Genomic DNA, 15,621 nt, shown 5'->3' with positions numbered 1-15,621 from the left:
ACACACACACACACACACACACACACACACACACACACACAAACGTTTAAACTACATCCAATCTTTTGTTCAGGTTTCTATTGATCTGGGTATGACTGTTTCCCTACAAATCAAGAATGTTTCTGCTTCTTGACTGCCCTTCCCCAGAACTTCTCTTTCGCCCAACAAACTCACTATATATATTTCTGTTAGGCTCTAAGGTGCCACAGAACTACTCATTGCACATTCTCATCTCAATTGTATCTTATCTCTGAAAAGGGGGACACCAGATTTTGCAGTCTCCCAGCCAGACATCAAACCAACATGCATGATGTTCCTTGGCTTTCCAGAGTCCCATTGCATTAAAAGATGGCGGTAAATCCCAGAATTCAGTGAAGGGGAACACCTTTATTTGTTCAGCTAGACATCTACAACTCTTCAACTTTCTAAGTCCTCTTTCCCTTCAAATGATCACATGCCCTAAAAACTCAACATTTTATAAATGCATTTAACCCTGTACAATCTGAATAAAGCTAGTTTTTGACAATACAGATAAAGGCAGGATGGATTTTCTTATTTTAAAGGCCAAAGTGGGAGAAAGACAAGTCAGGTATGTCAGAGCTTGACTTCTGTATGAGGAAGGAAACAGGATGCAGTAGAAAAGTTGCTGGGACGAAGGCTACCAACTGCAAAGGAAATAAAATGCAGAGTAACGAGAAGATTAAGTAATGTGCCAAACTCTTGTACTTTGAATCCTGTTTGTGTTCAAATAATCAGTGAAATCACTTTTATATTATTTCCTGCTTTCAAATCAGCGTGCTAATGAAAACACAAGAAAATAGAGTCTATGGGGACTTTGGAAGGTTCAAACTGGTTTTATTTCAATGATTACAAGATTAAGGAAACCATTTAACCAGCTATTATGAAAAAAACTATTAACTTAAAAGAGGGCAAAAGTATTGCTTTATTTCAGGATTATAATTTATATTGTGTATGTTTGTCTCCAAAACAAAAGTGCAATTAGCTATTGCACATGATATGTAAAGGATTTTCAGCAAGAAATAAATATATAATAAATAACCCCTTGCTAAGTCATGTTCATGACAAGTAATTGCTAATCATAGTTTTTCTCCATCAGAAAAATACTACAAAGTCAATTACACAGTAAAATGTGTAATGTCAAATCAGCCAAAATTTGTTTCTGGAAAGGTGACTCGCTTACTGCCTGACTTTTTCCACAAGCAGAATTTAAAAAAAAAAAACCAACCTTAAAACAGATTTAAAACAAAAAACAACGCCCCCCCCCCCTTGAATCTTGCATTAGTATATCCAGTAAAAAGGTAGTCTTTATGAATGTTCTTCTTTCTGAACTTGTTCCAGTCCTCCAAAGGAGGCAAAATATACTACAGTAGCAAGGTTGTCACTTTTCATTCTCTCAGAGGAAACAGACTAGGTGGCCAGTTTCATAGAAAAGGGTTCAAAAGGGTTTTGTTTTTCAAATAAAACACTCAGCATGGTGGTTTTAAAATAAAGAAAGTTTAGCAGGTCTCTAGAAATCAAATTCATTATTGGGATCACAAGTAGAAAACACTGCAGCATGTCTCTTCAGTGTGATAGGCTACCATGCACACATTACACCTGTTGTTGCTCTCTACACTTGGCTTCCCATAAAACACTGAATTAAATCAAGGCTTTGACCCTGCTCTTCAAAGCTCTCCATGGCCTACGCCCAGGATATCTAAATAACCATCCAAAATAAAGAACGTGCTTAACAACTCAGCTGTTCTGGCAGAATGGAACTCTTAACAATCGAAGTAAAGCTGGTCTGTGCAGGAGAAAGAACTTTCTCTGGGGATAGTTCAATGCTGTGGAATGAACGCTTCCAGGAATTAAGGACCAACAAATCCTCACCACTTTCTTCTCCAAGTGCAAGGCACATTCTTTGACCTTGCCTTGTCTAATATAAACAAGTAACAACAGGCATATTTATTTAAGAAACCAACATACCAAAATAAGACATTCCGCTCCCCATGCTTTTTCCCTTTGGGGAGATTATGAGAAAGAAACACCACATGACTGCTGGCTAGTCATGTTGCTCCATGCGCTATTGGAAGGTGCTCAGATATGGTGATGAATGTGCTTTAAGAACCTATAGAGAACAGAACACAATTATGTTTTTTGTAAAGAAAGCTACAGTAGAATAATCCCAGATTTTTCACTTTTGATTTGTTTCTTTTAAAAACCCCCATCTGTGTTCTTTGTTGTTAATGATTTGTTGTAAAGCTCCTGCAGTAGATTGTATACTAAACATTTGAAAACAGCTTTTGGGACAGTGCACATTAAAAATGTGTATAAAAAAACTGCAGCAGCTTTGAGCTTTTATTAAAACAACTGGGGCTTGATTAAAAAATTAGAGTGCATATTACTCTATTTTTAACATCTATACCTTTGACTCCATAAATGAAGCATCTACGTACATTTTCCCTCTCACAATGGACTGTTCACAAGTGTACAGTTTACTAGTTCACTTTTATTTAATAAATAATTAAAACCAAAACAAACAAATCCAGACACTCACTGCACATCTTCCTCTGGGGAGCGGATGAGAGAACCAAGGCTACATGACAGATGTTAGTCACATGGCTTAACGCACTACTGGAAGGCAGTCAGATATTACAATGTACACAGAATGCAAACATATTCATAATTTAGGATTCCTTTTTCAAGAGATCAGAACTCAACAGATGCTGTATGAACATTTTTCATTTAGATTTACTATAATAAGGTTAACTTTAATTAGCTGAAATGGTAGGGAACTATCTGAACTGCAGCTTAACTTCTTTGAGAAGACTTAAAGCTGGATTCTTGGTCACATTAAGATCTCTTTAAAATTGATGATAGTGTAAATGGACCTCAAGCATAACCGGCATATAAAAGCAATTTACAGCCATATTAAGGCTACTTCACACTTGCACACATGTGTAAAAGGATCCTATTGTAAACGAGAATCTATTACAGGAATACAAACTTTTTCTGTTGATATTTTGTGGTTTAATGCTTCTCTAAATTTTGTATTGTACAGTAGTAGTATCTGGTGTCTGTTACTAGAGAAAAAATATTAAACATATACACAATATAGAAATATAAAGGGCACTTAAATCTCACAGGGATGATCTATACATTCATCCTACATCAAATGGCTAAAACAGGTTCAAATAGCAATGGTTTTTTTCTGTTTTGCTTAAAATTCACTTAATCTAAAAAGCAGGTACATTTTAATAAAGTGAGAGCAGATTGGAAGAGGATTATACTCTATACTGGGCAAAACCCAAAACAGCAAATTATTATGGGACCTTAGACAAGTCACTTAATTTCGTTATACTTTGGTCAATTCAGCCACCAAAACAATTAAAAAGCAAAACAAGCTTACTTAGGAAACAGATGCAGTATGTAAACGAAACACCCCTAAGGGTTTGGCCATAGGGACAGGGGAAATAAGAGAAAGCTCAGAAACACATTGAGACAGGAAAAAGGATAACAACAAGAAAGAGATATTTGTGGGAGAGGTATAAAAGAAAAACCAAAGGGAAATGATTCTTTTCCAACTTTCTACAAGTAGGTACTTGTCACTACGGTCTATAATTCTACTTTAGGGTCAGGATGGGTATGTGCAAACCTCTCTAATGGTTCCCTATCATGATTTTATGTCATCACAAGAATCTCTCAATGGAATTATTGCCTTGCTATACACAATTGGGGATATTTTATTTCTTGAACAGTATGAAGGATGTCAGAAATATCTGAACAGTTCTATAGTTCATGCAGCTGATCAGATTTCATAGTCATGACCACTTTAGAAAAATAGTAAAGTTTCTTCACCTAAAAATACATTTATCAAGCTATAACTCAATATGTAAAACAGTTACACATTAAGCTGTGTACACAAGTTTAGGTTTATGGACTGTTACAAAAAGAGAAGCATTTTTAATCAGTAAAGCTACGGAATTCCACAATAGGATTTCTTGTAAATGGAGGCTGATTTCAGATGAAACTATCTTCCCTCCTATCAACACTTTCTATCAACAAATCAAAATCAAAACAAAACATTTGTATTGGAAGCACCAAGTCAGACACATACACATAAAGTTAAGTTTCAGGACACAGAATTGTGAACCTGAATTCCTGAACAATGCAAAAGGAAATGGAAACTATGAACAGTGAGCTGCCTTTTACTCCTCTGATGTAAACATATCTGTTCTGGTGCAGCTGTCTCCTGGTAAACTCAGGAAAAGAAGAGTTCAAAGTCACAGGCGTACATGAACTTTGAACCTGGAGCTCAAGGCATGTTAGCTGTAATGTACTGAAAAATTCTTGTTTAAGCCACAAGTACCGAGGTGCAAAGATGCCAAAATAAACTAGGTTGGATCCATGATTTATCTAACAGGATACCACATTTTTGTTACTGCTACTAGGGATGAATAAACCAGATGTTTGTCCATTTTGACTCTTGCAATTCATCAGACCTGTCGCTCTATCCTTATGACTGATTTTGGAATTTAGTAAGCTCTATCTTATTCAGAATTTTAAATGAAGTTTCTCTGTTTCCTTTACTTCTGATGTGTCCTCAGATTCCAGTCAATTCAGCTAGTACTCGTTCTCTGAAATACTCTGACACACATGGTCCTATTTTCATTGTCCATACATGTCTACTGCACCATATTGAAATGACAGTTTGTGGATCTAGAAGAGAAGGATGTTGCAGCTACCAGACAGTTGAGGGACACACTCTGGAGGATACTCTAATGGACACGAGAAACATTTTTCATTCTGTAAGGAATTAGTAATTCAACTTGCTTTAAAGGATTTAAGCTCCAGTTTCACTGCATGGCACACCAGACTGAATAGATATAGCACCATGGTGTCCAACATGCTAGCCACATAGGTTTGCCAGATGGTTTCAACACAAATACCGGACACACTTGACATTATATCACAATCTTCATTACATCGTATTTAGAAAATATCGGACATTTCTATTTTCTCAATTTGTTTCCCAAACAGAAAGCTCAAATACAGGTCTGTCCAGTTCAAAACCAGACACCTGGAAACCCAACAGCCACATGTGGCTATTTAGCTGGTTGAGTGTGGCTAGTTTGCTATAGCAGTAGCCACTATAGTGGGTATTGATTCAGAACTAGTTGGACACCAAAGATATAGCATTTTACCACTCAATTTAGCTGAATATGTGGTCATTCACTTGAACCTCCAAACTTACAGGACTGCTTATCCTTAACTGTAACAGTATCAACTGAAAGATGCCCTATGCCAGAGGTCTTCAACCTTTCCATGCCTAAAATCGTTCTTTGGCGCTAAGGGCAACTCAGGATTCATCATGCCCTTTCTCGGAGGCCTCAAGCACTTCCCAAAGCACCACCTACTTCTTCCCAGAAACTCACTCACTTGCATTTAGATGGGGCAGGAGACTGGCATTCAGGAGGGAAAGAGGAGCCTCCACGTTGGAGCAGAGTGTTGGGGTGCAGGAGTAAGGAGTACAAGCTCTGGGAGGGAATTTGCCTTAGCCTAGAGCCAAACTCACTCCCAGAAGTCATGTCTAGACTTTTGAAAGAGGGATGTAAATCAGACAGATTGAAATTGTAACTGAAGCAAGGATTTGAATTTCCCGTGCTTCGTTTGTATAATGGCGGCCGTGCATTCTTTCGAAAAAGGGCTTTTCGAAAGTGAAACTGCCGTCTAGAGGTGGTTCTTAAAAAAAACCAAAACACTTTTTTGAAAGATGCTGTACTCTGCAGGCAGCTCCCAGTCAGCAGTGCAGCCATGCTCAGGCAAGCTGCCTCTGCCTGCTGGCCCTATGCTCTCTCTATGTGCAGCACCTGGCTGTGAAGGGCAGAGGGTCTCCATGTGTTGTGCTGCTGCCTGCACCCCTATTAGCCAATTCCTGGCTAATGGAAGCTGCTCAGGCGGTGATGGGGGGGAAGGGCAGCACAAAGCTGCCTCTGCCCCATCCCCTCTGCAGGCACCACTTGTTTCCCCCAATCTCAGTTCCTTCTTGCCAGAAACTCTGACAGTGGGGAAGTAGGGCAGGATGTTGAACGGACATGAGGAACACATCTCGAAGGACACCAGAGATGGGAAAAGGTAACTGTCTTTTCTTTTTCAAGTGCTTGTTCACATTCACAGTAGGTGACTCCAAGCAGTACCAATGAAGGCAGGTAGGAGTTAATGGATGTGTAGACAGCAACACAGCTCTGCTGAACCCAGCTTCATCTCTGGCACCATGAACGTGTGGCTTTGCAGATGTCTTGGATAGGGAGATGTGGTAGGAAGGCTGCCAAGGATGCATGCACTTGAGTCAAATGGGCTCTGATAATTGGCAGTGGCAGGACCCCCACCAGTTCATTTCACGACTTTATGCAGAAGGTGATCCAGTAAAAGTACCTAAGCTACAATTAACACTAGGCACCACAGCAGCATTTCTGAATCAAAGTATTTATGTTTTCAACTGAAAATTTATGTTTCCTGATTTCTACCAGCAAGCAGAACTTTTCCCATTGAAAATATCACCAGAAACAATGTTTTTAAAAGTTTTCATTGAAATTCTTGGAGGTGAGAGGGTGTCAGCTCATTTTCCAACCACCTCTAGCTAATTGAGTTAAGTGCTTTCACATGCTACACATACATTTAATACTTACGCAACAATTAATGTAAGTCAGTATTATTATTCCCATTTTATATATGGGGAAACTGAGACAAGAAAACCTATTTATTCAGGCCAGCTAGCAGGATACAGAACTGTGATCTCCTGATTGCAACACCACTGAGACTATGCTTCCTCTTCATTTGATTTATGGGCCAGTTTTCAGAAAGAAAACTGGCCCATAAAACAGCTTTAAATTGAATTCTCCCTGAGCTGAAGTAGTTCAGTGTCTGCACTGCTCTTCAGTGGGGCAGCAACCCCAACTCTGTGCCTTGTTTGTTGGAGACAAGAGAATCTGGCCCAGCAGGACAGGATGGTATGGAGCCCTAAGGAGCAAGGTGGTGGATGTCAGTGGCATAATCATCACACCAGTGCACAATCCAGGAGGTCTTCTGTGACTGCTCCCCATCACAAATGAATTAACTGAAAAATAGAAATAAAGTACTTTCTCTGTAATGCCAGCTGTAATTTTAGATCTTGTTTGTAGCAACAGTAGATAGAAGAATTCAGACAGAATTGTGATTTTTTCCCAACAGTCCTTTTAATACCTTTGCTACAAGGAAAAAAAACCCTACACTTTCCTCTAAAGTGTTAAAATTTCCCTTTTCTAGGACATATGACCCTGCCTTTCAAAAGAGTGTACTTAATGACATTACCAAGGTAACTATATATTTTCTCTTGCTGAATAGATCACAGCTTAGAGAAGAATTATTGCAGTGTTAAAAAAATAAAACCTCTTTACTTTTTATGTGGAGTTGTATAGAACAACAGTTAACACAACAGCAGCATCAGGAGATCTCACTGAGCAATTTGAGAGACAAGGTTATTGACCAGTGCTGTTCACACCTTTAAAAGAATTCTGCTGGGGGACAGCCTGTAATTTTATAACTGTTTCTTTTTTCCTTTTAACTACAGCAGTAATGTATTCAATACTTTCAGGTGAAATGGGTTTTCTTACAACTAAGTTGTCCTTTAATTCTGGACATCTCAATATCAGGAATATATATAGGTATTTACTTTTATTTGTAAAACTACAACTCTAAATCTCCGAGCATAAAGTATAATTTTATGGGACTAAACACCTTCTCCCTTCAACCTTCAGACCCCTAGTCCACCTCAGAAAAAAATCTAGGAAGAGAGAGAGGCTTTGCAACTGTGCTTGGAAAAGTCAACATTGGCTCTGAAAAAAATCAAGGAGGGGAAGGAGAGAGACCTAGGACAGTTTCACTGAAAAATCAGTCCTCTCTCCATTCAGCCCCAGGGCTATTAGCCTGAGAATCTCTTCTAACCATTGATTTTACAGTTTTGTTTATCTCATGAAAATGTTGTGATGACCGAGGAGTATGTTCTGAGCGAAAGTAGAACAACATTTTAATAGGCATCTTTGAATACAATGGCTTTTTAATAGCAGTGGAAACACACAGAAGTGATAGCAAAGGGAAACAGAGTGTGCTGACTAAGCATGTTTTCTGCAGCAGCAAGTAATATCCTTGGAGACTGCCATAAATCACAGAGCGGGAACACAGTGTTAAATCAACTAACATGAAAGGTTAGGCTGTGTGTGTATGTGTGTGTTCAAATGTGCACAGTTATCAGAAGGGAGAAGGCAGTGTATCTTGACACTTCTGCTTTGGTTATAAAACAAAAAGTGTTTGTCCACATATTCACTCTGCTGATACCATTATTGGTCCCAACCAAGTGAGTTATAAGATCAAGAAAACATATTCCTGCACATCCAGAAATATAATTTATGCAATCATGTGCCGAAAGTGTCCGTCCGCTGTGTACATTGGACAAATGTCTGACACTTTGCCAAAGGATCAATGCCCACAAAACAGATATTAGACAGGATCACAAAGAAAAAACAGTTTCTTGCCATTTCAACCAGAAAGGACATTGTCTCAATGACTTGACTACTTGCATCCTGCTTCAAAGACCTTTTAAGACTTCACTTCAAAGAGAATCCTCTGAACTGTCATTCATGCTTAAATTCGACACTTTACATGCAAATTTGAATAAAGACGCTAATTATCTTACCCATTACAAAGATAGCTTCCCCAATTATCACCTCTAATATCATTAGCTCACAGACATTTACCTACCCCCCCCCATTGTCCCCCTTCCATTCTGAAATCTGATTTGTCCTTTTCATGTGTGTTCATTTTTTTAATTGTATCCTTTGGTATATATGGTTGTGACAATTTTCTTCCACTATTTGATCTGAGGAAGTGGGTCTGGCCCACGAAAGCTCATCACCTATTACACCATCTTGTTAGTCTTTAAAGTGCTACACAGTCCTGTTTTTTGTTTGTACACAGGCAGTGTAGCTTGTAGACCACAGGTCACACTGCAGAAAGCAGTGTTGATGAGAATGATCAATATTTCTATCTTCTGGTCCAATCATTCAAGGCATGCCAAATATTGAGACATCAATCACTCCTATGTAAAGTTAAATTCTAAGATATATATCAGGTTGCTGTTAAAGCTAGAAGTTTCCTCCCTGTACTGGGGTCACAGAGTCTAAAGAGGTTAAGGGTGTGAAGGAGCTGTACTAGCCCAAGAAGGTCCCCATACCTAAGCAGCTACAGAGCATGCTCCAGATGAAGGATCAGCTTAAAAGGGGACTCAGCCGATCAAGGAGAGGAGAGTGAATCTGAAAGGAGGAAGCCAGTTTGCTGCTTCTGGACAGAGCGATTCACAGAAGACTCTGGACAGTACATAGGAGCCAACTGGTAAACCAAGGGCCTGACCCTTTTCCTTCCCCTGCTCCCTGCCAAGGGGGAAATAACTGGGATGGGGTGTACCCATCTTACTGCTGAGACTGATTGGGAACCCTCTGCTGGAGGTAGGGAGAGTGCAGCAACCATACCCCAAACTGGACAGAGAGCAGAGAGGTTGAAAGTAGTCTAGGAAAGGCTGGTCTGATGTATCAGGAAGAGGTGACTCTAAGGGTACGTCTAGACTACCGGGTTTTGTCGACAAAAGTGGACTTTTGTCGACAAAACTATACCAGCGTCTACACTACCGCTGAGTTCTGTCGACATAACATCGACAGAACTCAGCAGTTTTGTCGACGCTGGTATACCTCATTTTACGAGGCATAACATCTTCTGTCGACAGAGTTCTGTCGACAGAAGGTGTTATTGCCTGTAGGGTTGCGTCCAGACTACGGGGTTCTGTCGACAAAGCAGCTTGCTTTGTCGACAGAACTCAATGTGTCTGGATGCTCTATGTCGACAGAAGGGTAGTCTAGACGTACCCTAAGACGCTCCTCCCTTGATCTTTGGCCCTTTATCTCCCTCCTCCCCCCCTCCCAACATCTGGGAAAACTCAGGGAGCACCAGGTTGGCAACTAGATGCAGAGACTGCCTGGCAAGGCCATTCTAGGGTTCTGGGGATTACTGAACCACTGTCTGCCCAATGGCCTGAAAGTGCTTCAATCCCCCACATTCTTCATTCACTAAGACAAACATGTTGTAAGGGACAGTTTCTTCAACTCTGTGCTTCCCCATAATGCAGGTTAATGCCAATTTACCTTGGCAGGGACAGGACACTTCATCATGATTTAAGCACAACCTTTAACCTGTGTCTGGTGAAACAAATAAAAATGGAAAGTAGCTTCTTTTTTATTTTCATTCATATTTAATTTTAGCTGGAGGGTATCTTCTCTACATGAATTGATTATGAGGATGTTACCGGGAATGGCAATTTTGACAAAGTTACTGACCCATGTTTTATGAATTTGTGAAAAGGGACATCTAGTAATCACCTGCAGGAGGAACAGTATTTCACTGTGTTAGCAACAGGTCTCGATGGGAAAAATATGTTGAAATGTATGACACAATATATAAATTACTCTTCAAGATTATGCAGGGAGCCTAGAAAGAGAGCAGTTTGCTGCTGAGAGCCTGCAAGGAAGAAAATAAATGTTTTGAACTCACGAACAAGTTAATATGAACAAATAGCATGCTTTTTCATACACTGTTCAACAAGAAAAAGAACCAGCTAAATGCCTGAGAAATGCAGAGGAACCTTGACCTGCATGGCCAATTCTAGAAACTTCCAGGGCTGCCCATGAACTTTGCTAGTGGGGTTAGTTGTTTAATTAGAAGTTGTCTGCTAAATTTTTAAAATCCTATCATTCAGGATACAGACACAAACTACATCTACAGCCTGCCTCATAAAATTACTGAAATGACTTTTATTTTTTTTACTTAGTATTCTTGGGAAAGAAGGAAGAATTCAGCTGCTGAAAATCACTGTGGGAAAGTAACTCAACTTGTAGAACACTATACTGATCCTACTATAGAATCACAACTGATAGGTGAGATAAAACCATTTGGGTCATACAGTCCCCAATTCCTACAGAGAACAAGATTGTAACATTACCTACCACGATTTTTAGCTAACTCAGCTAAAGTACAAACCAATTTATCTCCCTCTCCTCCTAGTTAAGCCATTTGTCTAATAACTAATGTGAATTTCTCCATTTTCGATTTAAGATCATCAAACTTCATTTAGCCAACTCAGCAAGAGAAGTCCCTTTGCAACCTATTATTAATAATCACTCAAGTATTTGTACAATATTCAGGTCCCTCCTTTATTCACCTTTTCCTAGGGTTACAGTTGTATCATATACATTTCTTTCACACGCTCTTCAAAATGATAAAGGATAAAAAATTATACATGACCTTCTCTGAACTCTAACTTTTTGTGTACTTTTTTTTTACAAATGCTGTAATGAAGGGACCCAAATTGCATGCTGAATGCCAAACTGGCTGCAGTAAAAACTGAGTCTGCAATCCCTGATTGATGAGACTATTTATCCAACCCTTTGGGACCTCTGCTTGTGCTATGGGGATGGAGGCAGCGTCCTCATGCATGAGAAGCACCTGTTCCTGAGCTACATTCCCACTCTGAAATTATAATCAGAGTTTACATTGATGGTCTTTTGGAAGCGTTAGCTCATTACATATTTGCAAGGAAACAAAGGGCATGTCTATACAACCCCACACTTTGGACTATGGGAGTGCAGCTGGCAGTGTACATCAGCATGCTGCACTGTAACTCCCCCATGTGGACGTAGCAGCCAAGAAATTAAAGGTTCTTATTTTGCATTAATGCAGCCCTGTTTGAACCTGCAGCATCTACATAGGAAAGTTACAGAACTTTGGTTTGTGTTACAATTCACCCCTTGTAGTCTTAAAGTGAAGCAGTGTAGACATTCTAAAAGTTGCATTTGTCAACTTCAATAATGTTATCAACATAGTAAATCAAGTATTAAATAGAGCCAAAAAATAAGACATACAAGCCAACAATGACATATAAGTTTGCCTAAAGTTTAAAAGTTGTAGCACACGTGCTCTTAATGCGTTCAAATCTAATCCCTCATTTTTATTACCATCAAGTTAAGCACAAGAGTTATAAAAAGGTATAAAATGAAAACAATGCCAAAATGAAAAATAAGGTATTAGAGTAGGAATCGCACCACAATTCACTATTTTAATGATACTTTCAAGAGATGTCTGTTCCCCTCCTGTAGGAGGGACAACTCCGTTTAATACAATTTTATATAACAAAAAAACAATCCTTAGTCACTATCTAATGTGAACACCCAATCTACAAAAACATACACCAATTTGCTCAGTTCTGCTGTTCACCTGAACTGGTTTAGCCATAATGTGTGTACTGAAGAGATTCCACGGTGTATTCCTTCTTCAACACGTAAGAGCCACAGTCTATCTGGAGTTTATTAAATGTTGATTTGGAATGTGCTAGAAATGTGGCCCGATGTAGCTTTAGTGAGCCTGCAATGTTTCTACAGAAAAGTGTTTTCTACCAACCTACCTGGATTGAGTAGCAGCGTTTGAGCAATTGAGCCTAGCTCACTAAATCAACAGAATGGTCACTATGTTTTTAATATAACCTAGTTTTATTGACATAAGATAAATTCTATAGTTTTGTTTATATACAGTGTATGTTTTTCATAGAATCCTAGGACTGGAAGAGACCTCAGGAGGTCATCAAGTTCAACCCCTGCCCAAAGCAAGACCAGCCCCCACTAAATCATCCTAAACCAGGGCTTTGTCAAGCTGGGAGTTAAAAACCTCCAGGGATGGAGATTCCACCACCTTCCTAGGTAACTCATTCAAGTGCTTCACCACTCTCCTAGTGAAAAGTTTTTCCTAATATCCAACCTAGACCTTCCCCACTAACTTGAGACCATTGCTCTTTCTTCCATCACTACCAAGAACAGCCTCTCTCCATCCTCTTTGGAACCTCCCTTCAGGAAGTTGAAGGCAGCTATCAAATCCCCCCCCTCTTCTCTTCTGCAGACTGAATAAGCCCAAATCCCACAGCCTCTCCTCATAGGTCATGTGTTCCAACTCCCTAATAATTTTGGTTGCCCTGTGCTGGACCCTCTCCAATGCGTCCACATCCTTTCTATAGTGGGAGGCCCAGAACTGGATGCAATACTCCAGATGTGGCCTTACCAGTGTCAAATAAAGAGGAATAATCACTTCTCTAGATCTGCTGCAAATGCTCCTCCTAACGCAGCAGAACATGCAATTAGCCTTTTTGGCTACAAGGGCACACTGTTGACTCATATCCAGCTTTTCATCCGTAATTTCCAGGTCCTTTTCTGCCGAACTGCTGCTTAGCCAATTGGTCCCCAGCCTGTAACAATGCTTGGAATTCTTCCATCCCAGATGCAGGATTCTGCACTCGTCCTTGTTGAGCCTCATCAGATTCCTTTTGGCCCAATCCTCCAATTTGTCTAGGTCCCTCTAGACCCTATCCCTACTCTCCAACGTACTTACCTTTCGCCCTAGCCTAGTGTCATTTGCAAACTTGCTGCGGGTGCAATCCGTCCCTTTATCGTGGTCATTAATAAAGAGCTGAATAAAACCAACCCTAGAACTGATCCTTGGGGCACTCGGCTTGAAAGCGACTGTCAACCAGACATTGAGCCATTGATCACTACCCGTTGGGCCCGACAATCTAGCCAGCTTTCTATCCACGTTACCATCATTCCATTTTCAGTATAATACAATGCCGATGACCAACTGTTGCCTATGCAACTTTCAGCACATGCTACCTACAGTTTAAGTCCATATAATTGGCTGTTCATTGTTTTGCCTTTTCTTTCACACTCATTTAATCTCCGACCACTCAAATGTGTAGAGCAAAACAGATTAGCAGAAAATATCAACACAGAGAGAACTCTTAGAATTATTTTTTGCTTTTGAGACTCAAAGGTATCCCAGAAATTAGCTGTCAAATCGTGATACTGTTTCACCAATGCATGTATAGTTGCATGTAGCACAGGACTGGTGGACCTGGAATTTCTGAGTTTTAATCCCAGAAGACATCGATTCCATCTATAAATTTAAACAATTCTCAAGCAGCGGGCCTTAGATTGTGCACATCCAATGGAATCCCAAAGCAACATCCATTCAATTGAAATTCCCATTCCGTTCATCTATGTATGCATAGGCACTGCCAATAGAAAATTGAGACTGTTGGTTTTGACATAATCCAGGGCACAGGCATAAAGTATATTTTCCAAATATCTATAGCTCTGCCAATCAATTCCACATTCCCAGTAAAAGGCACAGCTCTATTCTGTCATGTTTCAAGGTCCCACTCACATTTGCTGAGTTGCTGGAACATTTGTTTTGAAAAAGTCAGCATTTCTCTTCTTTGCAAACTGCATCCCCTCCACCCCCGACCCCTTCTTGCATGTTTGAAAACTACTGAGTCATTTTTTATTAAAAAAATTTTTTTTGGGGGGGGGGGGGGGGACCACTCTCTACCTGAACATACACCTATGGAATTTCAGCTGAAAAGGTAAATGACTTAGAAAGCTTAAAGCAACTGAAAATAACCCTTTACAATGAAAATATTAAGGCAATGTTAACTTACAAACAAGCTGCCCATAATTAAGTCATTCCAGTTCTAACACTAAAAAATAGCTATTCAATCAAACAAGTCTATTTAAGGTGTTTAATTCCTGAATGATATTAAAAAAAAAAACCTATCTACTAAAATAAAAAAAAGTCAGCAGTAGGGACTGGACTCAACATAGTATGTACAATATTCTGTAGAATCTGGTGGGTGGACATAGGTTAATGTAAAATACTCAGAAGCAGGCAGAATGAAGGCTGTCCTGCCAAATAATCCTAAACACAAGAGATGCTCTTAACTAGGGAGCTCACTCTTATTTCCATACTAAGTACTTAATTAGGTTCAGTTATTTCCTAATACATACAATGTTTGATTGTATTTGATTAATATTTTTGTGTGTGTGAGATTAATATTGTTATTTATTAAGATGGGAAGATAAGAGAAACAAGAAGATATTACAATGACTCAAATTCAATTTATTAGCATCACATTTTATTCAACAGGATTCAGCCACCAAAGTCTGCCTTCTGAATGAGTGACAGCTTTCATTTATTTAATTTAATTTAACTGAAGGAGAATGGACCTGAGATCTGGAATAAAGGATAGTCATTCAGAGCTACAAAAGCTGTGCTTTACTTTCCATTACTAATAAAAGAATAGATTAAATCAAGGGCAATGAGTTCCAGCACTTAAAAAAGAGATGTCAAGACCAAATATACAAAACTATATTAACTATATAGCATGTCAGTTTGCCAGTGCATTTTTTTAATGATAAGAGATGGTAGGGCATCAAAAGTAATATGGCCCTATCACTATTATTTAAATTATAGTGTAACATAACCTCATTATGTTAGATGCTTTTACGCAGTAACAGTCCATACCCAAGAGAGCTTACAACCTAAACAGACGAGATAGACAACGGTGCCAGAAAGAAACCCTGCTCACCCATTTCCCAAACCAGTTCCTTAACCATTAGATGATGCTACCTACTAACATTTGCTACATCTTACTCTTAATTT

The 15,621-nt window shown here is 39.3% G+C and overlaps 1 protein-coding gene across 4 annotated transcripts in view; it reads right to left on the bottom strand.

The window, feature by feature from the left end:
- Positions 1-15,621, bottom strand: part of MTHFD1L (methylenetetrahydrofolate dehydrogenase (NADP+ dependent) 1 like) — a 266,470-nt gene that overhangs the window by 120,578 nt on the left and 130,271 nt on the right. Inside the window, exon 1 of one of the 4 annotated variants that reach the window (XM_025180633.3) lies at positions 1,987-2,119. The exons of the other annotated variants lie outside the window; for them this stretch is intronic. Coding sequence (XP_025036418.1) covers positions 1,987-2,053 — 67 coding nt within the window. The 5' untranslated portion in view covers positions 2,054-2,119. Of the gene's footprint in view, positions 1-1,986; positions 2,120-15,621 lie in introns of those variants that run through there. 4 annotated transcript variants of the gene reach the window in all.

The sequence above is a fragment of the Pelodiscus sinensis genome, chromosome 3, assembly GCF_052426305.1.
Source record: "Pelodiscus sinensis isolate ZL-2025 chromosome 3, ASM5242630v1, whole genome shotgun sequence".
NCBI lineage: Eukaryota > Metazoa > Chordata > Testudines > Trionychidae > Pelodiscus > Pelodiscus sinensis.
The sequence above is the reverse complement of the archived record's forward strand: the minus strand, read 5'-3'. Positions and strand labels throughout refer to the sequence as shown.